The 24,339-nt window shown below is 44.8% G+C and overlaps 1 protein-coding gene across 2 annotated transcripts; it reads right to left on the bottom strand.

Annotated features, from left to right (window-relative positions):
• Positions 1-1,224: 1,224 nt before the first annotated feature.
• On the bottom strand, positions 1,225-22,934 carry PCMTD2 (protein-L-isoaspartate (D-aspartate) O-methyltransferase domain containing 2). 2 transcript variants are annotated; one of them, XM_083507677.1, is made up of 6 exons: positions 22,740-22,934; positions 12,631-12,967; positions 8,543-8,645; positions 6,544-6,715; positions 6,226-6,349; positions 1,225-4,539 (listed from the first exon to the last, which is right to left on the bottom strand). In XM_083507677.1, the coding sequence occupies exons 2-6, from the start codon at positions 12,935-12,937 to the stop codon at positions 4,154-4,156; spliced, it is 1,092 nt and encodes a 363-aa protein (XP_083363803.1). In that variant the 5' UTR covers positions 12,938-12,967; positions 22,740-22,934; the 3' UTR covers positions 1,225-4,153. The 2 variants fall into 2 exon arrangements, with proteins under 2 accessions (XP_083363803.1, XP_083363804.1); XM_083507678.1 differs by lacking the exon at positions 22,740-22,934 and adding an exon at positions 21,934-22,073.
• Between the last annotated feature and the right edge of the window lie 1,405 nt (positions 22,935-24,339).

The raw sequence follows: 24,339 nt of genomic DNA, 5'->3' as shown, positions 1-24,339 counted from the left end.
GAGCATGATTATACACTTCCGCTGTAAAGCTTTCCATCTCGGCAGAGGGTTGAAGGTGGTACATTTTAGGACTCTGCAAAAGGACAGAACGCCAAGCTATTTCAGCTGTGCCTAAAAGGGAATTTGATGAGAGGGAATTGGAAGCTTGCACATTCCACGATGGCAGCACTGAAGAGGAAGGGTCTTCTTCTTCCGGCACTTTTCGTTTCCCTACCCCGATTACCTGGCATGGTTTGAAAGGAAAGCCACATAGTGGTAAAAAAACAACAGCAGCTTTCTAGCACGACACTGAAGACTTTGTTGCTTGCAGTTCCATGTTTCAAGCCTCCAAACAATCTGCTATTTGTTTTCCTTGGCTCTAACTCAACAACCAAGGACAAACTTTGCTGGAAGCCATCCCCCTTGGAGGATTCCTACAACTTGGGAAGAGCGCACCCCCTAGTGGCAAACAAAAGTACTTTCTCTCTCTCTCTCTCTCTCTCTCTCTCTCTCAAAAGCTTGATGCATCGACCGATGGGCCGAGTTATGTGACTACGGTGAGTGCTCCCAGACATCAAGGGCTGCCTGCGCATGCAAGCTTTTTGCAGAGTTGACCCGATGTTGTCCTCAAAATGCCAGCCTGCACTTTTTAGCCATTTAATGATGATTTCCCAGTAAGTAAAAACAACCCATTATGCATCCAAAGTCGCTGCTAGCAAGGAAGCTCATTAGCACATTTTTTGGGGTAGGAGCCAGCTGTTCCCCTGCCCCAAATTCCAATCCCATTTCCATCTATTGCTTTGTGCTGAAGTCACTCTTTCTCCAGGTAAACCTCATAGACTGTATTAACAGTGCATAACATCAGACTTCAATAATAATAATAATAATAATAATAATAATAATATGGAGGTCTTTCACAATACCCCATTTATTATTCTGGCATTTCATTGCTGGTTTTCAGGCAGTAGAAACATAATGTTCTGCTATTAGTTTCTTTCTGAGCTTGCCATCCACCCTCAACTCCACCGAAATCAAGCAGCAGATCAATGCAGCTAAATATCACTCTAGTGTGATGAGAAATGACTGCTGGGAGGAGTGCAGAGGCCCTGGTGCATCTACAGCAGCACAACTGGACGCCTTCCTCTGCCCCAGCTGCAACAAAACATGTCTCTCCAGCCACAGCAGTTTGGAAAATTTTTCCAGTACAGGATTTCAGAACACCAAGCAAAAGCAACTGAAGGAGGCTTACAATGGGAACATATTTATTGACACAAGACGTTTTATTTTGATAAAAATTTGTTTTTTAAATCATTTGCTTCCAACATTTCTCCATGCCTCAGAAAGTACTCCCCACCCCTGCAAACCTTCATTTCTACAGCTATGTACATCTTCAGCTACCATATGAGAACGAAACCTATGGAGGAGAGCTTCCTTCTGCGTGCGGACAACTTGGCGACCCTATCGAAAGCTACGAAACAACCACGTGAGGCTTAAACGCAGGTATGTGAAACTGCAGACGGTTGATGTCCGAGGGCAAAATAAAAGATGAACAGATTTCACAAAATAATCATCATAATAACAATGACAGCAGCTACAGTTAGATTACTAAGAACAACCACTGAACTGGATTAAACATTGTGTAAATGCTGGTGTGTAGGAATACCACTGACAATTTCCCTCCTGTTACAATGCTACAGCCTATGTTATTTCACAATTATGTTGTGTGTGCACACGTACACACGCAAGCGAACATTTGCTACTTTTGCATTTTGATAACACAGCAAGTGGACAGAGCATAATTACCCATGAATGCATTTTCAACCAAAATGAGGGGAAAGCCCTACAAGAGCCTATCTTTCTATTAAAAAAAGAGAGTCCTAGAAGATTTTAAACTGGACAAGATGATGGGGGGGGGGGGAAATCCCTTACACAATGTCTTTGATAACGCTGCAGGGGGAAAGAAGTCAAACATGGTTAATGGAAAGATTGCCTCCCTCTGGGGCAGCTTTCGCTGACAACTCAAAGAGGCTTGTTCACCAGATCATTTGAAAATTAAGTCGACGTTACGGGGGGCAACTTCATAGCTTCTCTGGCAAGCTGCTCTTTGGAAGATGAAAACTGGTCTTGCTCACTGGGGAGGCACATGCCATACAAGAGCCATTGCCGTCCACAAAAGATAACGCCAGGCTAAATGGATCATTAGTCTGGCTCGGTATAAGGCAGCTTCATATAAATTTAAAATGCTGAATGGTTGAAGCACAGGAGAACTAAGAAGTACATAAGGAGTTTGACAGACAGCTGTGGTGTGTTACTTTTCAGATTTTACTTTATAAGATGCATTTTGAACTTGCAGGTGCAAAATGGGGACCAGAGTTCTACAAAGGATTAGTTTTTGTTGCCTTAAAACCTCTCAGTTGACACAAAATGAAATAATAGAACACTGGACATGCAGTGTCTGGGCTGCAGATCATAGCAGATCCCTGCTTTCATGAGTACAGCTTGGGGACGCCTCTGAATACTATGGGCTGGATAAGAAAGACACTTGCATCCTTAAGTATGGATTCACATATGCATGTGGGAGATGATCGACTCCTACATGGGACAATTTTTATTTGTCTATTTGCAAGTTGAGATGAAAATGCCAATGAGATGACCATTTTACAAGATGAACAGGAAACTCCAAAGACTATAAAATGGACCAAAAGAATTGCATTAAATTTCTTTGGGAAAAAATTGCATTTAGTCCCCAGCATTTCAACTTCCAGGAAAATCCTAGACGTTCAACAAGATCCACTCTTCCTTCTTTTCTCACTCCAAATTCCTAGGCTAAAGATTAACTACCAACGCTAGAGAAGTAATTTAAGTAGATGTGACATGGAGCAGTCTAACACATCTTTGTACACTGTCAAACTAAAGTATAGCTGTGTAACTGGTGAAAAGGGACAAAATCAAACTAAGATGAATGAGGCTGTATAATTATATGCCTTTCGCCTAGAAAAACCTACACAAAGAGTCACCTAGCCCCTTTGCTGCAGCGGAGGTCTCTGCTGGGTCAATGACAACACTATGCACCTAGCCTTTTAGGTTTTCTTTAAACAAACAAACAAACAAACACTGATTCCAGATTCTGGGCACTCTCTGAAAAAAAAAAGAACCACCTTCCAAGTGATGAGGTGCTTACCCCAATTAAAAAAAGAACTTCACAGCTGTCAACATTACATACCCGATTCTGCACTCCTGCAACAGACCTTCAGACAGGTCTGATGGCTTTTTAAATACTAATCAGTCTCTGCACTTCCTCCCCCCTCTACTGCTCTCCCTAACCACTTAATATCCTTTCAGAGAATGTAACCACAAACTGGATGAGCCCAGCAAGTTGTTCATGCCATCAAGTCAAAAGCAAAAAAAGAAAAAGAAAAAAAAGAGAGAGAAAGTGAGTTTTGCAGTATAAAGCACTGCATCTTAATTATTTCTGTTTCAACCTCACAATGCCCATTTCTCTCTCTCCTATCAAATAGGAATTCTGTTAATGAGTTTTTAGGAGGCCACATTGATACTCTTAGAGGGTAACCTCCCTTGTAAAAAGTGTTTGCCTAAACCAAGCCCCTGCTGATTTAAAAACAACAGCTTTAACTGGGCATCGCACATACACCAAACCCACAATTTTGTACTTTTTTTTTGTAAAATTGTGCTTTTTTTGTGGGCTTTTGGAGGAGACCAGACTTTGTGGGTGTGAGTCTGTCTTCTTCCTGATTTCCACTTTTAGGGTGAAGCAACTTGTTTGGGTGCTGCCCAAAATGATTCTGAAACCGCCACCTGGCAAAAAACAATAGTTGAGAAATCCAGAGATGTCTCGGCAAAGTTGGTTTCCCTCCGCTACTGAATGAGACCCTCATTTCAGTAAGCAGCTGAACGCTTTGCTGCCAGCCTGCCCCCACCCCCCCACCCCCAACCGAGGAAGCTCTGCTGTAGGACAAAACTGGAGCACACTAACCAAGGGAAGGAATCTGAAAAATGCTATCACATTTTAAGTACACGGCAGCCACGTTCCCCCGGCCAGCTTACCACCATGCGTGGTCACATTAACAGGCAAGCAAGTGGCATACATCTGTCAAGCCCTACTGAGTTGTTTTATTGTCCTGCCTACCTCTCTGCTTGATGCTGACAGTGACCTTTATTTCTCTCTGTAATAAAGCAGGTAATATTTCAAAGGGTCAGGCAGAGGCAGGCTCAAGACCTTCTCTCTCAGGACATTTATAGGAGGCTCGGGCTTCAGTTCAGGGACAGCTTTTTCCACCTCGTCCAACTTGCTCTCCTCCTCCTCCAACTCCTCGCAATTGTTATCGTCGGAGGGGTTGGAGATCCGGCTGGCAAAGACCTCTTTGTCCAAGAAGACGATGGTTTCCATGCGGCGGCGGCGGATGCGCCTTCGCTTAAACCTCGGCGGGTTCCTGAGGCCGTTGCCGTTTCTGCCCGCCGTTTCCTGGTGAATCAGCTTCTTAATGGTGCTGCGGATAGCAATGCGTGCAAGGTCCTGAAGCGTGCGGACCATCACTGGTGCTGGAAATGTGAGAGAGGGAAGAGTAATAATAATATAATAATAATAATTTATTATTTATACCCCGCCCATCTGGCTGGGTTTCCCCAGCCACTCTGGGCGGCTTCCAAAAGAATATTAAAATACTGTGATACATCAAACATTAAAAGCTTCCCTAAACAGGGCTGCCTTCAGATGTCTTCTAAAAGTCTGGTAGTTGTTGTTCTCTTTGACATCTGGTGGGAGGGTGTTCCACAGGGAGGGCGCCACTACCGAGAAGGCCCTCTGCCTGGTTCCCTGTAACTTGGCTTCTCGCAGTGAAGGAACCGCCAGAAGGCCCTCGGTGCTGGACCTCAGTAGAACGATGGGGGTGGAGACGCTCCTTCAGGTATACTGGACAGAGGCCGTTTAGGGCTTTAAAGGTCAGCACCAACACTTTGAATTGTGTTCGGAAACGTACTGGGAACCAATGTAGGTCTTTAAAGACCGGTGTTATATGGTCTCGGCGGCCGCTCCCAGTCACCAGTCTGGCAGCTGCATTCTGGATTAGTTGTAGTTTCCAGGTCACCTTCAAAGGTAGTCCCACGTAGAGCACATTGCAGTAGTCCAGGCGTAGGACCTTGGCTGGCATGGACTAAAGAGCAGGCACACTTCCTCCGATCATGGCTCTTTCCATATGAACCTACCTGGACCCTGAGATCACCATTTGAGGCCCTTCTTTGTGTGCCTCCTCCTTGAAAGGTTCAGAGGATGGCAACACGAGAACGGGGCCTTCTCTGCAGAGACTCCCCTTTTGTGGAATGCTCTCCCCAGGAAGTTCGCCTGGCGCCTTCATTATACACCATTAGGCACCAGGCAAAAACCAGGCGTTTGGTTGATCCGATTTACATCCTATGCCCTTTTAAAATGTGGTGTTTTTTTATGTGGCAGAGGGGCTATTGGCTTGTTGTTTCTATTTTTATTAGGTATTTTGTGGTTTAATATCTTGATTTTATTCTGTGAACCACCCTGAGACCACCGGGTATAGGGTGGTACAGTGGTACCTCGGGTTAAGTACTTAATTCGTTCCGGAGGTCCATTCTTAACCTGAAACTGTTCTTAACCTGAAGCACCACTTTAGCTAATGGGGCCTCCTGCTGCCGCCGTGCCGCTGGAGCATGATTTTTGTTCTTATCCTGAAGCAAAGTTCTTAACCTGAAGCACTATTTCTGGGTTAGCGGAGTGTGTAACCTGAAGCGTATGTAACCTGAAGCGTATGTAACCTGAGGTACCACTGTATATAAATTCAAATAATAATAATAATAATAATAATAATAATAATAATAATAATGATGATGGCTGGAAGAAACTGACAGTTAGTCAGGAGAGCACAGCAGCTTTGCCACAGATTTTGCCAGCAAAGCCGGCAGCTGACTAATCTGTGCCATTCTCAAAGTGGGGCAGGTCACCACACAAGTTGCTGTGTAACTGGTGCCTCCATGCTAGCCAATGCAGTGATGATATCACCAGCATGAGCACACACAGGCAGAACTGAATGCTGGGTGAGTCCTGTTTCCATGGTGAGAAAGTGCACAGCCTAGGGCAAGTCAGACTGCAAGCTATGGCAAAGAGTGCCCACCTCTGAGGAATGTCTCTCTGAGCCTTGCACTGCCCAACCCAACAAATAAACAGACAAATAGAGAAGGTGCATAGATAAGTGGCACACTTACGCAAGTGAACAAGTTTTGACTTCCCCGAATCTGCGTGGTTGGGCTGGATCAGAGGAGCAAAGGAAACAGCTAAGATCTTCTTCGTCTCCCAGGCCAAAGGGCCAGTTCGTGTTATCTTTGTCAGCTGCGTTTGAGAACAAAAACATAAGATGAATCACCTCTTGATAGCAAGAATAGATGGCCTATTTCTCAGCCTTGAAAATGAACCCTCTCCCCTTTCTGCCACACAGCTGGTAATTTGGTGAATTGAGCTCACTGCAAAAAGCAAGGGGTAAATGGTACATAGGAATGAGAGGACCTGCCGTCCCACAAGCAAACCTTTTCTTCCAATGGCATCACGAGGATCCCACCAACTTTCAGTAAGTTCTTCATGTAATCTTCATGCTCCTTCTGGACTCCCGCACCACAGTAGACACGGTCATATTGAGAGCAGTCTGGAGAGATCTCCAAGCAGTTGCCGGTGACAAAGGAAGGCTCGCAGAATTCAAACCTGAGAAGTGAGTGACGCTTGTAGATGGCACAAGTATTTCACAGGTTGGAGCTTCTAAGCCCCCACAAATTAAAATATCAATCCTTTAATATCGAGGCAAGCAAAGTATATGGCCAATACATTCCAGAACTGCAAACTTTGCCATTTTGGAATACTGTTATGGAAACTTGGCAAACACAGTTTTCTAAGGTAGCTGGGGCCGAAATGAGAAATTTACCTTCTTATACAGATAGGTAGCCGTGTTGGTCTGCCATAGTCAAAATAAAAAAATTCCTTCCAGTAGCACCTTAAAGACCAACTCAGTTAGTTCTTGGTATGAGCTTTCGTGTGCATGCACACTTCTTCTTCTTCTTCACACTTCTGAAGAAGTGCGCATGCACACGAAAGCTCATACCAAGAACTAACTTAGTTGGTCTTTAAGGTGCTACTGGAAGGAATTTTTTTATTTTGACCTTCTTATACAGTTGGTCTATCAAAACCAGTATTAAAAAAACCCCCAACACTGCATCGTAAAACAAAAAAGGGCAAGATACCAAGGCTACGAGATAACTTATGGACCTAACCCAAACAAAAACGTCCAACCTTGCCACCCAGAGCCACTGTGCTGCATCCTCTATGTGGGCTACAAGCCAGCCCCCCATGCCTTCCACCACTGTCCCCGGTCCCTTCCCAGCTCCCTTGCTCCCAATCAACTACCTCCAGAACGTCCTGACGATGGATCTCTCTCCACGATGCTCTGAGATGACTGAATGGCCAGTGCAGGCAGTAGCCTCCTTACCTGGTCTTTGCTCCGCCCCCAGGCCACCGTCGATTGGCTGATTTAAACCAAGGCCAGGCAGGAGCACTGCAGCCTCTGCAGCCAGCCCAGGGATGGAGCAATGGCAGGCTTTTATGGCATGGCTCCGGAGGCCAGGGAGCCCGTGCTGGGTTGCAAAAACCACCCACCAACGCGACTGTGAGCCGTCATTGTCTACTATTGGCAGCACCTCTCCAGAGTATCAGGTTGAACTCTTTCCCAGCCATATAAGTTAATTTTAACTGGAGATGCCAGAGACAGAACCTACACCTCTTGTGTACAAAGCAAGTGGTCTGCCACTGGGTTATGGCTCCTTCCTGCCTTCTCCCAGAAGTACACTTTCCTTGGGGATGGGGGTCCGGCAGTAAAAGCATGTTTGGTTTGCAGCGTGGTGTATATCCCTCCTTCTTGCCCAGTGAAACCACAATGTCAATTTCCCGATGGAAAAGCAAGTTTTGGGTTGTATGAAAAACAACTCATTTCTTTAGGCAAGCTTACCCTGACACGTAATTTTTATTCTGTCTATTTGTTTTTTGAAAATGCTGGATTTATCTATATTTTGATAATTTAATTATGTCTACTGTTTTAAAATCTGTTTTTAAAGCTATTTTTAATCAATATTTTATACTACGTTATGTAAACCACTTAGAGATTTGATTAAAATCTTAATTTTAATATTGATAAATAAATAAAAACTTCACCCACTGCACTGCTTTATCTCAGAAGCCTTTTTAAAAACTGCATTCTTTTGTAATGTACCATAAAGAACCTGAATAAAATTTCTGGAGTGAACCCAACTAATTGCTTTAGTTTCTAAGCTCAGGCATGTATCAGGTATGTAAAATCCACAAGAGTGGAAGACAGAACTGTTCTTGATTTCTTTCTGCGTCCTAGCACCTAATATCGCATATGCAAGACACCCATATGCATCTTGAACTCACCGTATGCTGCTAACTAGGAGTTACCACCTAGATTGCTACAATCTGTTCTGGAAGTCAGTTTAAATGCAAATTAGGCATGTCCAATCTTACTTGTCAAAGCTGTCACTGGTTCTGATGAAGAAGTCCAGCTTCTGCTTTGCATATTCTATAACGTCAGAGTGAAGCTCTACGCCATGGTTAACGCCGAAAGGGCCTGCATATGTTGAGGGAATGCAAGGGGAAAAAACATTTGAAAAACAACTGGATGGAGAACCAGAAATGAATCCAAAAAGCTTTGCTCAAACTCTGAGCTGGTTTTGATCTTCTCTTAAGGCACAGATACAAGGCAAATTCCTCAAAACATGAGAGCTGGTTACTAGCATAAACCACCCAACCTGCAGAACTGAATGGCTACAAAATGAGTCCCACATCTCAGTAAAAGTACAGTGGTACCTTGGGTTAAGTACTTAATTCGTTCCGGAGGTCCGTTATTAACCTGAAACTGTTCTTAACCTGAAGCACCACTTTAGCTACTGGGGCCTCCTGCTGCTGCCGCGCCGCCGGAGCACAATTTCTGTTCTCATCCTGAAGCAAAGTTCTTAACCTAAAGCACTATTTCTGGGTTAGCGGAGTCTGTAACCTGAAGCATCTGTAACCTGAAGCGTATGTAACCCGAGGTACCACTGTAACAGGCAGGGAAGAACAGGAGAGGATGCCAGTGAGAGGAAAATCACCAAGGGAGCATGAGGAAAGTACATCTGAAAGATGTGCAAGTTTGGGTTTGGCCAATCCAACACCTGGCGTGCTCTGGTCCATGGGGTCATGAAGAGTTGGACACAACTAAATGACTAAACAACAACAACAACAACAACAACAACAACAACAACAACAACAATCCAACACCTGGCTCTTACATGGCTTTTTTTTTTGTAAGCTTACTTTATTTTCAAGTTATTAGCAAAGCACTTAAAAACTTGGGGAAATGCATTCAGAGACTTCTGTTAAGATGCTTACGGATGGTATATTTAGTGCAAGTTACCTTTCCATACAATTAATGGGCTCAAAAGTAGTCCTCCCAAGAGCTTCTGTTTACCTGCCCTCCATTTCTCCAGAGGAAACAAATCTCTCCCATTTCTCTAGACCAGAAGGCCATTTACACCAACATATTTTGACCCAACTAAGCAAGAATCTCCTCCAGTGGGTTTTGCATTTACTTCCATTCTTAGAGCTTCATAACACCATTAGAGAAGGCTGTTTCTCGAAGGGTGGGAGGGAGGCGAATGACAAGCTGCCAACCACCCATTCCTGGTTTTATTTATGCTGTGCTACAATATGAAGTGGAGCATGAAAAATGAGTGAAGCACAGCAACAGTTGATGGGGATTTCAAGGGCAGGGGACCACAGCTGTTTTTCTCTAAGCAAGGGAGTAAAGCATCAAGTTTAGGAGAGTCAGCTCAACAATGCAAAATCCAGATTTTTCTCTGCTCGTTGAAATTTCACAATATTTTGCATCTGCAGGATCGCTCTGGAGCAGTTTCCATGGCATATGTGTGTGAAAACGTTTTGCCCAAGTGCACCACCCTAACTGATGACCCTGGAAGCAGAGTACGGGGCCAGCAATGAGGCACGCTGCATGGATGATCCGGTTAGGCAAACATTTTCACATCTATGCACCCTGGGAACTGCTCCAGGGTCCATCTTCGGAATCTAAAAGAATGGTGCTTAAGCCCTTCTAGATACATCCCTGCCATTCAGCAGTTATACTGAAAGCTAAAAAACAAAAACAAGCACTAATTTTGAACTCCAGAAAATAACTGGCACAGTTGCAGCTTGCCCCAATTGTTTATTGCTGATGACTCCCTTCTATAAGCTATTATTGCTGCTGAAAAATGAAAGGGTGGGTGGGATGGGGTGGCGAGAGGAAGAGAGCACACACAGTCGTATTTAGGAACAAACTTCAACAGAAAATGCAGTGTAGCAATTAGTGTTGGGCTTAACGAGTGAGACCACCTGGATTCAAATAGCTGCTCAGTCATAAAACTCACAGGATAGTTAAACACTCTCAGCATAATCTACCCCACAGGGTTGTTGTGAAGTTATAGGGGAGGCAGCATGTGTGCAACGCTTGGCTTCTTGGAGGAAGGATGCATTAAAAATGAAAATAAATAAAATGTTGTAATTAAAAAAAGGAACTTGTTGAACGCAGGTTATTTTTATTGGGAAAGGGAGAGTAGAAGGGTGCTCTCAAAAACTCAGCTGCCAGATAAAAGGCTGTTTATTCTTTCATTACTTGTTAACTGTTCAATTTTTAATGATTTCAAAGTGTGTTGTAAGCCACCCTGGCATTTTTTAAAGCTGAAAGGCTGGGTAAAGATGCTCTAAATAAATAATAAATGTGCAGCAAGGTGCTCAGGCTGTTCCTGAACACACGCATACACACGTAATTTGGAAAGCCAGGCAACCACCTGTGCTGTGCTTTTCATTTGATGTGCAAGATGATTTACTGACCATCTTCTGTCTGAAGTGACCCCACAGAAGAGCAGAATATGGAGTCATGAAGATGGGAGAGATCTTAAGAGGTTTGAGCATATTACACTGATCCTGGTCCGACTGCACTGGCTACCCATTAGTTACTGGGCCCAATTCAAAGTGTTGGTTTTGACCTATAAAGCCTTAAATGGCTCGGGACCACCATACCTCAAGGACTGCCTCTTTCCAAATGTACCTACCCGGACCCTGAGAACATCTTCTGAGGCCCTCCTTCGTGTGTCCCTTCCTCGAGAGGTCTGGAGGGTGGCAACACGAGAACAGGGCCTTCTCTGCAGTGGCTCCCTGTCTGTGGAATACTCTCCCTAGGGACGTTCGCCTGGCACCTTCATTATACCCCTTTAGGCGCCAGGCAAAAACATTTCTTTTAAACCAGGTCTTGGGTTGATCTGATTTGCATCCTATGCCCCTTTAAAGTGTGTTTTTGTTTTGTGGGGAGGGGCTATTGGGTTGGTTTTTTTTTTTGTTTTTTTATGTACTTTGTGGTTTTATATCTTCATTTTATTCTGTGAACCGCCCTGAGTATAGGGCAGTACATAAACTAACTAACTAACTAACTAACTAACTAACCAACCAGTTAGTTGAGGTGAGAGCCAGTGTGGTGTAGTGGTTAAGAGCGGTGGATCCGTAATCTGGTGAACCGGGTTCACGTCCCCGCTCCTCCACATGCAGCTGCTGGGTGACCTTGGGCCAGTCACATTTCTCTGAAGTCTCTCAGCCTCACTCACCTCACAGAGTGTTTGTTGTGGGGGAGATTGTTAGCCGCTTTGAGACTCCTTCGGGTAGTGATAAAGCGGGATATCAAATCCAAACTCTTCTTCTTCTAACTAACTAACTAACTAACTAACTAACTAACTAACTAACTAACAACAACAACTATCCAAACCATAGCTGTCAACTTTTGCCTTTTCTTGCGAGGAATCCTATTCGGAATAAGGGAATTTCCCTTTAAAAAGGGGGAAAAGTTGACAGCTATGATCCAAACCCCTTGCTCAATGCTGGAAGCAACTACAGCATCTCAGATAGATGGCTGTCCGGTCTTGGCCGAGAGTCGAGCCTGTCCTGAAGCACCCTGTCCCACTGTCAAATAGCTCTACTGAAACTTGCCACCTTGCAATCTCCACTCCGTAGGTTGTCCTGTCCTCTTAGAGCAACAGAGGACAAGCCTGCTCTGCCTTCTGCAAGACAGGGCAGCCTTTCAGATATTTGAAGACCACTACAGTAGACCCTCGGGTTAAATTACTCTTGAGTAACGTAAACTTTGGGTTGCGAAAGCGGCAAACCCGAAACTTCGGGTTGCGAAAGCGGCAAACCCGAAAGTATTTTTCCAGGTTTCGCCACTCACACAGAAGCGCTCTGCACGTCACGCACATATGCAGAAACGCATGCGCAGAAGCACTCTATCACGCCACACACAGAAGCGGCACCTCTGCATATGGATTTTTCGGGGTGTGCACGGACCCCCGGAATGAATTAAATTCGTATCCAGAGGGTCCACTGTATTATGTTTGTTCTTAATCTTCTCCTCAAAACATGCCCACAGGTTAAACGCGCCCACCGTACTGTCAGTGATAAGAATATGTGTTGACCCCACACCCTAAGAAACTATAGAGTTGCAGGGATCATTTAGCTGATTCAAAAGAGTCACTTACCCAAGATGAGCCCAACCATGGAGCTCAGATAGCCAGTGCCACTTCCCAGGTTCAAGAAGGAAAGCCCAGGCTGCAGATCCAGGGCTTCCATGACCTCCGAATAAATGCAGGGAGCAGAAAGGTGGATGTTCCCGTGCTTCCATGCCAAGTCTTTGTACGCATTGTCCTTAAACTCCTCCAGGTAGTAGTCTGCCCGGTCGACAGCTCTGAAGGCCTGCTCCACGAGCTCTGTCCGGATGTACTGAGCCTCTTTCAGGTTATCAATTAGCTCGTCATTGTCCTCTCCTGCGCTCACAGCACCTCCCATTGTCCACGCTAACAAATTCAAAAACCAATTCTGGAGAGCAGAGGAGGGAAAAAGGAGAAAGTCACTGAACCAGTCAAAGAAAACTGCTCAAGTACAAAAGTCCAGGTGATGCTAAGTGCACTGTAGAGCATATCCTGCATGTCAAAAGACACAGAACCAAAATCACTTTCACATATACAAACATCACCAGTTACTGCTCTCCTTTTTTGCTCTGGGGGATTTCAAATACATATGCATATTTATTAGAGCAGAAAAACCCTTTGATATGATATACCAGTGACCCTTCTGGACACTTTTTATTGTGTTGTCAGCTGTTCTGTGAAGTTGCTTCTGGTTATGGAAACATCATGGATTCTGGATAGTTCTATATTGCATTCCCCACACCGAAGCATATTCTGCCTTTTGCCAACATTCGGAGCAGAAAAGCACTAATACTGCATGGAGGAACTTTGAACATTTCTTAGAAGAGGAGGATTGGCGAGGCCTCAAGCCTATGTATCACAACAGGTCTGGTCTCACATTTCTTGAGGCTTCTTGAGCCTACTTCTTAACCCCATGCTGCACGGATGGGGAATCTGTGGCCCTCCAGAGGTTGTTGGACTACTGACCATGCTGATGAGTCCAAGAACATCTGGCGGGTCAGATTCCTTATCCCTACCATATTGGTTTTCTAAGTGCCACCACTGGACAATGGATCAAGGAGGGTTCTTGGGATGAACGCAAACAGTGCAAACTTAAAGCATGTCTTATTGAAGCCTTATTGAATTCAGGCCAGTAGAGTTAGGATTGCAGCCTAAACCAGGAATGGCTGGGTGGGCATGACTCCAAAAACATCCCAAATGACCACTCCTGTTGCTGGAGATTACCTGATGAAGCAACTTGCTCCAAACTAGGAGGTGCTTGCTTGCATGTGGAAGAAAACACAGGTCTCCTTTGTGCTAGTTCACTGCAGTTTGCTGGAAGGAGAACTTTGCAAATGAGATGGACTGTCAAACAGAACCCCTTCAGATCTCCCATGTAAGCCTCACTTGGCTCTTAAAGAGACATTCTTTAATAATTTATACCCCAGCCAACACCCCGAGAAAATCAGACTCCAAACTGAGCCACGTGTGCATGCCTGAACACATGCACAAGGCAGACTGTGTTGGTAAGAAAAATATGCATAAGACTCCATGTAGACCTACACAAATGCCTGCTTTACAGAGAAAATACAGCCTTTTGTAATAATATGCATAAGGGAAGAAGAAGAAGATGGAAGGGCAAATGTCTGCCCCAGTGTGGCCAGCTGGCCAATTAGAAAATAGCAATTTGACCTAAAAGCTAAAATAGAAATAGTCAAAAATCCTCCTAGGTGAACCTGGCATGCCCTTAAAGTAGTACCTTGGCTCCCAGCCTTATAATCAACTGAGGCTGTAGCTCTAGTTATAAACAAAATATACCAGAGGGATGGCAAACAGACTCAAACCAAAACCTTACTGTTAAGGCAAATGTACAAACACCACACCAACACCCAGAGGTGAATGGTAGTGGGGTTAGAGAGCAATTCGGAGATCATTGCAGTGATCTGTACCACAATATAATATGCAACAATCTTCGAGCAATACCAGCCCTTTTTAAAAGAACCAGTTCTAATGGGAAATAACTTAATTTGCAATGCCAAAGCTGTCTCATTTTTCTCTACAGACAGCTAACATTTCATACTGGAAGAGCACAACATGAATTTTTATTTACAGTGTTTTTTCTGGCAAGAACTGCAGAAGCGGCAAATTCAGTGTTTGTTCCTGCTTTAGAAGGTTCTGCCTCAGCGTCATTGTTGCATGTATTCAGCAGAAACAACGTTTCAACCGTGCACATCAAAAACTTAGGAACAGCACCAGAAGGTACTGCAAAATGTAACCAAGGCACAGGAGATTATGATCATCCTTGCAGAAATCTCGAGCATCTTTGAAACAATTCTCATCAGCAATGCTCAGACTCATTACCACAAAAGTAAACCAGACTTTGCACACATTGAGTTTAAAATTTATGCACAATGCATTCCTCCGTTTGTATATGCCTGCTTATCTGCATGTTTTGACTATAAACTGCATATTTGACTGTGCTCAGAATTTGACACCGAGACAGTGTAATCTCTTTAGCACAGATACCCTTTGGGCAATAGAGGAGCTAAGGCAGCAACAGAATAGAAGTATTCATGAGACCTATTTGATTCAGGAATGACCATCAAGTGGCCCACCCCCACCTATGCCCCTGTAGTAGCTAAATTTGTAACTTTAAGCCCCATACAAACTCCTCCGGGTTGCCTTTAGAGGTGTAAGTGCCCAGGGCCTGATGTCTTTCTCCTACTTTCTGGAAAGGCTCAGTGCCAGGATGAGATTTCAGCCTCTGCTAACTATGTATATGTTGACAAAGAGGCAAAAGGGATGATAATTTGGCCATTTGCTTCTGCATTCTCCCCCAGACTGGCCTTCTGAGCAATCTAGTTGTTGATTAACTGGTCCTATCAGCAGATACCTGAAGAACCAAGAGGGCATCCAGCACAAGAAGCCTCTGCCGCATCTAGTCCAGAATTGTATTTTCCAGTGGCCAGCCAGACGGATGTTGCTGGGAAGCCCAAAAGCAGGGCATGGAGATATTAACTCTCTCCTTTACCCCCAGTAACTGGTATTCAATTCATATTGTTTTTAACACTTGATTGGAAGCCGCCCAGAGTGGCTGGGGAAACTCAGCCATATGGGCGGGGTATAAATAAATTTATTATTATTATTATTATTATTATTATTATTATTATTATTATTATATGACATATGAACCCTACAGGCATTAGTCAGCGTATTGGTGGCAGTCAAATCAATCGAAAAACTTATTTTTCCCTCAACAGAAACAAAGCCCAAAGATTTTGCTTATATTTCGGTAGAGCTCCCTTACCTTCATTTGTCTCCCTGTTGAAATTAATTTGTAAGCTCTTTGGGGCAAGGGCCTGTCTTGTTCTTTCTGGCGTTGACCTGTGTTGCTCTGTAAAGCACCAGGCACAATAACTGTGCAGTATAGTGGTTCTTCTGGATGTGAACAGGATCCGTTCCAGAGCCCCGTTTGCATCCTGAAGCGAACATAACACGCGAGTGCGCGTCTGTGCGTGTCGCGTTTTGCTGCTTCCGCGCATGATGTCATTTTGAGCATCTGTGCATGCAGTGAAACCCGGAAGTAACACGTTCCGTTACTTCCGGGTCGCCGCGGAGCGCAACCCAAAAATGATTAACCTGAAGCGTATTCATCCCGAGGTATGACTGTATAAATTAAGGTGGTAACATACAATCCTCACATTATCAAAATGTGTACCTCCAGCTGTGAGAGGACTAACTGTTGCTTTCTAGAAAAGAGAAACCTAATGGAGAGTCTAGGAATTCCTATTCAGTGTGAAGTATCTGGCTGCAGAAAATATTCCAGGCATGGAGAGCTAACCTCCCAACAGCATCCCGAGGGTGATTTAAGTTTGAATGCACCTCCTTCCAGCTTTCTCCTTCTGACCTTTAATACAACTTAGGCCTTACTTTACATACACCCACAACAGAAGAGGCTTAACCTCTCCCCCCCCCCCATTTGCTTTCCATTCTTCTCAAAGCAACATGATCACAAAGTCAAAAAGCACCCCAACACAAGGCAGCTGCCATCTGACCTGGCTGCAGTCCAGTCACAGGGCTATTAGCATGCCTCTGCATGCTCTGTTCTGCCACTACAAGAGAGAATTGGTTTGCGGCCAACCCAGGGCACACTTGCTGAAAACAGAGTCTCCTGTCCACGTTGCCCTAACACAGAGGAACTGTGTAGCACAGGGAGAGAGGGTGGCGGGTGGTAAGGAATAGTCTTCCCACAACACAGAGCAATGCTCCTTTTGCAGCCAAGACCTGCTTCAGACAGCCTGGATTCAAAATGCATTAGAGACACTGAATGATTTGTGCATTCCATTTGTTTTCTGGCACTAGAATTATAGCCGCTGGCAGCTGCCCCGTGCCCCGTGCCTCGTGCGTAGATACGGAACCAAAACACTGTTATGTGGACTAAAGGCCAGGATGCTGAATGGTACAAATAATTAGGTGGAGTTACAGAACTTTGCACGTGTGTCTGGATACTCACTGGATGCCACCTGGAAAAATGAAATACTTTTAATGATCAAAGTTCAGATCTCAAAGCCAATACAGTGGTGCCCCGCAAGACGAATGCCTCGCAAGACGGAAAACTCGCTAGACGAAAGAGTTTTCCGTTTTGGAGGTGCTTCGCTAGACGAATTTCCTATGGGCTTGCTTCGCAAGACGACAATGTCTTGCGAGTTCCTGCGGTTTTTTTTCCCTTTCTCGCCCCTTTTTCTAAGCCGCTAAGCCGCTTATCAGCTGATCCAATCAGCAGATAAGCCGCTAAAAGCCGCTAATAGCGCTAATCCGCTAATCCGCTAATCTGTCAATGGGCTTGCTTCGCAAGACGAAAAAAACGCTAGACGAAGAGAATCACAGAACGGATTCTTTTCGTCTTGCGAGGCACCACTGTAGTAACATTTTCAGTAGACCAGGACGAACCTTCATAGTTTATTCTAGAAATGGTGACGGATAAGGCCATATCATAATGGGTGAAAGAGGGAAATTTGCATTTACTGATAAACTTCTACAGCAGCTCTCATTGCAACAGTTAACTAAGAGTCCCGAGGACTAAAGGAGGACACAATGCTTATACCATCAGTGATATTGGAGGTAAACTGCGGGTGAATACTGTTTCACTTCGTAAGTTTATGGCTCTAGCCAAAGGCCATGACAAACTTGTATTAATCAATAGTAATAATAAACAGAATACATTCATAATATAAAAATCTGCAACACTCTGCCAAGTTCCTGATCATTAAAACACATTTTCCCTTGTGCACCTCTGACAACTCCAATTCTAGTATTATTTTGCCTTTTTAAAATCCAGTTTGCCAGCATCCATTATGTAAGGGGGAGAAGTTACCAGAGACACCAACAAACTGAAACCCAGCTTGATTTCTGATCAAACCTGCAAATCATCACATAAATTTATAGTGACCCCTTTTTGCTGAATTATTTTTTCCCCTGCAGCTAGAGCATAGAGGATCACTATTTGTTAGGAAGCTATTACTGTCACTCAAAAGAAACCAAACCATTTCTGTCAAGGTGTGTGACTGCTTGCTTGTGGGACCAAAGGTTTTAGAAAGAAATCTCTTGGATCACTATATAAGGGACAGGCTAAAAGATAATGAGTGATGTCTTCCACCTAAGACTGACTATAAATACAAAGTCTGTCTGCCTATGGGACCTTGTTGTAGAGACTATCCGAGACTGCAGAGGGCATCACTTGGAAACGCAGCCCAATATAAGCATTTCTTAAGGAAACTGGTGAAAGTTTGGTTAGATAATTAGCTCAAAATGCTCTGTTCTCAGGAACAGATACAAAGGAGGAAATATGGTGTCTCTAAATAGTTGCAAGTCCCTTCTAGATTCTATCCAGGAGAGCAAATCCCTTAGCTGACACTTATTCAAGGTCAAAGCAGAGCTCAGCTCTGGTAAATAATAACAGTCTAAAACATGTTGACAAGCTGCTTTCTAGGGTTTGTTATCACCCAACTCAATAAAGCACAGTGCAGGGAAAAGCTCAATAGACATAATAGCAATTTTAAAAATATGCTTTAACTGAGTGTAATCTGCTCTTGCCTTTAATTGTTGACCACCTGGATTCTGAAGGCAGCTCTGTTTAGGGAAGCTTTTAATGTTTGACGGACTACTGTATTTTAATATTTTGTTGGAAGCCGCCCAGAGTGGCTGGGGAAACCCAGCCAGATAGGCGGGGTATAAATAAATAAATTATTATTATTATTATTATGTACGAGGAAGCACTGCTGAAATTCCTGAGTATAGCTTTTGAAAAACATTATTCTGCAGTTTCCAAAACTTTAATGGAGTTCAAATCAGAGCCCCAGATTTCAATGCCATAGTAAGCATTTCTCTATCAAGTATCTTCGGGGCAGGTTCAATCAGTCCTTTATTGTAAAAGAACTTCATCTGCAGTGTCAGAAGCAGGTGGGGGGGGGAGGAGGAGTGAAATTTTAGAGCGGGGTGGGAAACCTATGGCTTTCAAGATGAGCTGCACTACAACTCCCATTGTCTCTGAACAGTGGTTATACTGGGTTGTGCTGATGAGAAATGGGAGAGTAATAATAGCTAGAGGGCCATCCCTGTTTTCGACCCGAATGCCCCTGAGATGGTGTGGTAACATTAGGTGGTCTTATTATCAAAAGGAGTAGGGGGGCTGGCTGCATCATCCCACTGTCATAAGGCTAGGGAGAAGTAGTGAGAAAGATTGAGGGACTGCACCCATTGCTCTGGAGGCTTGGGCTGGAAATACAAAGAACTAATATTATGGTAACCCATTCTCACAAGAGAGGGTTTACCAAGGACACATTCAGGAGGAAACCATTTAAGTGTGCTGTATGTGGAAAGAGCTTCATAAGCAAAGAACCTACATAGGGGAGAAACCATTTAAATGTATAGAGTTTCAGAGGAACTTTTGTGGGAGTGGTAACCTTACTCAGCATTGAAAAACACAGATAGGAGAATTTGCCTGAATGCAAACAGTTGTTGTGGTCCAGGGGGTGACTTTGGGTCACAGTCCCAGGAGAAAACTGCCTCTCAGCAGAACACTCACCCCAATGGACTCCCCAGAGCAATACATTTTGAACCAGCATAGCTTGTCCTTGGCAGGATGCCCAGGAGAGGAGGAGTTTGCAGGCACTAGTGAGAGACTTGGGGAAGGTGAATAAGATCCACTGGCTTTCACACCTTCCATTGGTTGTCCTTACCTGTAGGCTTTTCCCCTTCTGCAGCAGAGATCAGAAAAGTGCCAGGAGCCAGGTGGCTGCAGAGTGTATTGAGCTCTAATTTGTGTTATGTAGCAACTCTATAACTAGGCCTTTGGCTGATTAAGCAATCTATGGTCTTTTAAATGTTGTGGGTGGGGGTTATTGGTTGTTGTTATATGCATTTTGTGATTTCATTTTGTATTTTTATGCTGTATACTGCCTTGTAATCTTTGAATGAAGGGTGGCTTATAAATTTAATTGCTATTATTAATATTAATGCTTAGCTTCCATTAGAGATTGGAGAGGCTTGGGGTTGGGAGGAGAATTATCACAAAGCCATGGATGACAACAGCAAAATTTTAAAAATGTACCCATTACTCTGGAGAAAGTAATTTGGTTGGTATCCTTCTGTCTTGAGAGACAGGCATATTCCTCTGAGGCTATTGGAAGGTTGCAGTGCCTGCTGTAACTGCAGAGACCAATATAAGAGAGACATGTTTTGTTGCAGCTGGGGCAGATGAACGCATCTAGTTGTGCTGCAGCAACTGCACCACGCCTTTTCTTTTCTCTGTTCTTCCCAGTAGTCATTTCTCCTCTGGTCATCGCTACTGATACATGACTTGACTGCCTGTCTCCAGGCACTGCAGTGGCAGAGTGAAAACTATGAGAGGGTGACCCACAAGTTTGTGTAGACAGTAGTGAAAAAGAACTGCTGGCTTATGCCCATTATCTTGGAAGTTGGGCTAGAAAGATACACATTATGGGGTCTCATTATAAGAGAGAGATAAAGAGCTGGCTTGTCCCATTACCAAGCTGGGAAGAATCAGGTACTTTATGGTGGAGGTGGGGTTGATAAGGGAGGAAAGGAAGTTATGGGGTATTTTTATTGTAAGAAAAGTGGGGAAAGAGGGAAAAAGGGCTGCCAGGCCCAGTGTATGGGGGAAGAGAGATTTTTAAAAGTATAGTGAGAGGGAAAGAAGTTATGGAGTTCTAGCCTCAAGGTGGGGGGGGGGGGGGAGAGAGAGAAGGAGTAGAAAGACCCCAGTCCCATGGCGGGTAAGCAAGATGTGTGGGGTGGGATTTTATAGCCTTTATTCTAATTACTTGGAGAAGGGAGAAAGTGAACCAAAGCAGAGAAATTCTCAAGTGCTGTCATTTTGGCTGGAACACTCACCTCACTTATCAGGGAGTAATGAGTAAGCCCTACTAAATTCAGTAGAACTTACTTCTGAGTAGACATGGTTAGGATTGTGCTGTTGCTGTCTTAATAGCACCCTGTCTTTTACGGCAAGTCCTCACAAGGTGCCTTAAAATAAATTTTAAAAAACTGATTACAGCAACACCAGAAGCAAGCTGGAGTAAAAGTGGATATGTGAGGAGCTGTAGGCTCCAACAGTGTAGCCAACAGTGTGACGTGGCAGCTAAAAAAGCCAATGCAAGTCTGGGCTGCATCAATAGGAGTATAGCATCTAGATCAAGGGAAGTAATAGTGCCACTGTATTCTGCTCTGGTCAGACCTCACCTGGAGTACTGTGTCCAGTTCTGGGCACCACAGTTCAAGAAGGACACTGACAAACTGGAACGTGTCCAGAGGAGGGCAACCAAAATGGTCAAAGGTCTGGAAACGATGCCTTATGAGGAACGGCTAAGGGAGCTGGGCATGTTTAGCCTGGAGAAGAGGAGGTTAAGGGGTGATATGATAGCCATGTTCAAATATATAAAAGGATGTCACATAGAGGAGGGAGAAAGCTTGTTTTCTGCTGCTCCAGAGAAGCGGACACGGAGCAATGGATCCAAACTACAAGAAAGAAGATTCCACCTAAAGATTACGAAGAACTTCCTGACAGTAAGAGCTGTTCGACAGTGGAATTTGCTGCCAAGGAGTGTGGTGGAGTCTCCTACTTTGGAGGTCTTTAAGCAGAGGCTTGACAACCATATGTCAGTAGTGCTCTGATGGTATTTCCTGCTTGGCAGGGGGTTGGACTCGATGGCCCTTGTGGTCTCTTCCAACTCTATGATTCTATGATTCTAGGCAATGGCAGAATAGGGACCATTCAAAGTAAAGAGGCCAAACCACCAGCTAGCTCCAGCTCCGTGGGGCAGGTGGGGAAGGAGACATACTGAGCGGCAGCCTTACATAAACCCCACTGTGTCCAGTTGTGATTACACTTAAGGTTAGCAGGCATAGGCATCGCAGCCTTGGTTTATACCAGTGGCTTCCCAAACTTTCTTCAGGCTGCCCTCCCTCTTCTCGGTGCCATGAAACCTAACCCTACCCTATTAAAAAAAAGAAAGATAAAGCATTATGCAGAACAGCACTTTGCAGGACCCGCTAAGTCAAGCGAGCACGACAAAACCGGGGGAAAGAAACGGCAACAGTTAATTGCACGCTGATTCAAAACCCAATTAAAACCACTTAAGTTTAATTTGGGTGAGGCAGCTGTACTTGACCCAGAGGTACCAGCCCTTTCAAAGCCTGATAGTCTTTCTTGACACTTCCAGAGGAGGAGACCCCCCCACCCCAGCCCAGCACACCCCCTTAGGTCACCCCAAAGCCCCCTACCATGACCTTGGAGTCTGGGGTGGGGGTGTGTGACTGGGGGTGGGGGTGGGGGGAGGAGGACGTGTGTCACCCCATAACAAAGTGCCTCTCTCCCCCCCCTAAGAAGGAAGCCCTTTCTGGGCCCTGCACCACCATGGAGACAGGAGAGGAGGAGACCCCCCAACATGGGCGGGGGGCGGGGCAAGCACCCCATTGGCTGTTGTGGTAAACAATCTGGGGGGGGGGGAGAGAAAGGACCGGGGCCTTTTCTGCCAGGCGGGGTGAGGCGGCCATTGTCACGGGATTGGGGGGGGGTCCTATTATGACCTGGAGCCCCCCCCAAGACTGACTGACAGAAAGGAAGGAAGGGGGGAGGGGTCTCATTGCCCCCTCAAGATTACCTGCTCCTCCAGCGCCAGCTACCGCCGCCGCCCCTTCAGGCCTCCGCTCGCTTCCTCCGCACGCCGAGTCTCCCGCCCCCCCGCAGCTGTAAACAGTCGCCCAGCTGGAGATACAGCCCCCCTCAGGGCAGCGGCACCACTGCGCAGGCGCCAACGGCACGGGGCGGGCAGACGGAGCGACGCGCGACGCGGCGGACGGGGAGGTGGGAGGGGAAGGGTCCATTTGTGGATGGAGGGGACGCCCGCCGCGGCCTTTGGGAAAGGGGAGGGAAGTACCACTGGGTGCGGGGGAGAGGGGGGCGGCGCGGGCGACGGAAGGCGGCTGGTGATGACGAAGGACGGCGGCCTAGGCTCCCATGGAAGGGTTAATGGGGGTGGGGAGGACTTTTAGGCCACCCGCCTTTCTAAAATGTTATCTGCCCTTATATTACTTACCATGTATTTAATTGGTTTTTGTTCGTTTGTTTGTAGGTCTTTAAAATTGTGTGTTATTAGCTATTATTAAGGTGTTGTTGTTTTTTTAAAAAAAACTGCATTACTAGGTTTTTTAAAATACTTATTTTATTATTAGGTTTTTAAAAAATATTTATTTGGTGTGTCTTTTTAAAAAATATATAATTTATCATTGGGTTAAAAAAATTATTATTAGGTGTTTTAAAATATTATTTGATTTTTTTAAAAAGTAAAAGGTAAAGGGACCCCTGATCGTTAGGTCCAGTTGTGGCTGACTCTGGGGTTGCGGCGCTCATCTCGCTTTATTGGCCAAGGGAGCTGGCGTACAGCTTCCGGGCCATGTGGCCAGCATGACTAAGCCGCTTCTGGTGAATCAGAGCAGCGCATGGTAACGCTGTTTACCTTCCCGCCGGAGTGGTACCTATTTATCTACTTGCACTTTGACGTGCTTTTGAACTGCAGGGACTGAGCAATGGGAGCTCACCCCGTCGCGGGGATTCAAACCGCAGACCTTATGGTCGGCAAGTCCTAGGCTCTGTGGTTTAACCCCTTCACTATTAAGGTGCCAGGGTATGTGTGTGTGTGTGTGTATAATATAATATAATACCATATAATACCATACCAGCAACCTATACAATAAGATGTATGACACCATAAGAACAGTTGATATACGATTAAAATGATCAAACCAGACAATCTGAATGAATGTGAACGGTTACATAGACCAGCCTGCATTTTTAAAAAAGTTTTCCAAGGCGCTCCTGCCTGCACCTTCTTTGAAGGAAGCATCCTGGTGCTTGTCTCCAGGCTGGAACTAAGCTGGTCCTAGGAGGCCAGAGCTTGGGGGAAAATGAGACAATTAACATATCTTAAACTAAATAACCACATACATATAGATGGTCTGATTCAGCAGGACTCTTCTTAGGCCTCACTTGTTGATTTTCTACCTCTCAAGTTATTAGCTACAGCAGCTGTTCCTGAAAAAAAGATCTCTAGAAACAATAAATGGTAAAGTTGGAAATTATCTACCAAGGGTCATGTAGTTCAATTGCCTACAATGCAGGAATCTCCACTCCTATCCTGCACCTTTTACTTCTAGAGGTCTCATTTGCTTCCCTTAAGTTAAACTCTGCTACTTACCCCTTCT

Source organism: Podarcis liolepis, assembly GCF_965112155.1.
Source record: "Podarcis liolepis genome assembly, chromosome: 6".
Taxonomy (NCBI): Eukaryota; Metazoa; Chordata; class Lepidosauria; order Squamata; family Lacertidae; genus Podarcis; species Podarcis liolepis.
Note: the sequence above shows the minus strand (reverse complement) of the source record. Positions and strands in the feature narration are given on the sequence as shown.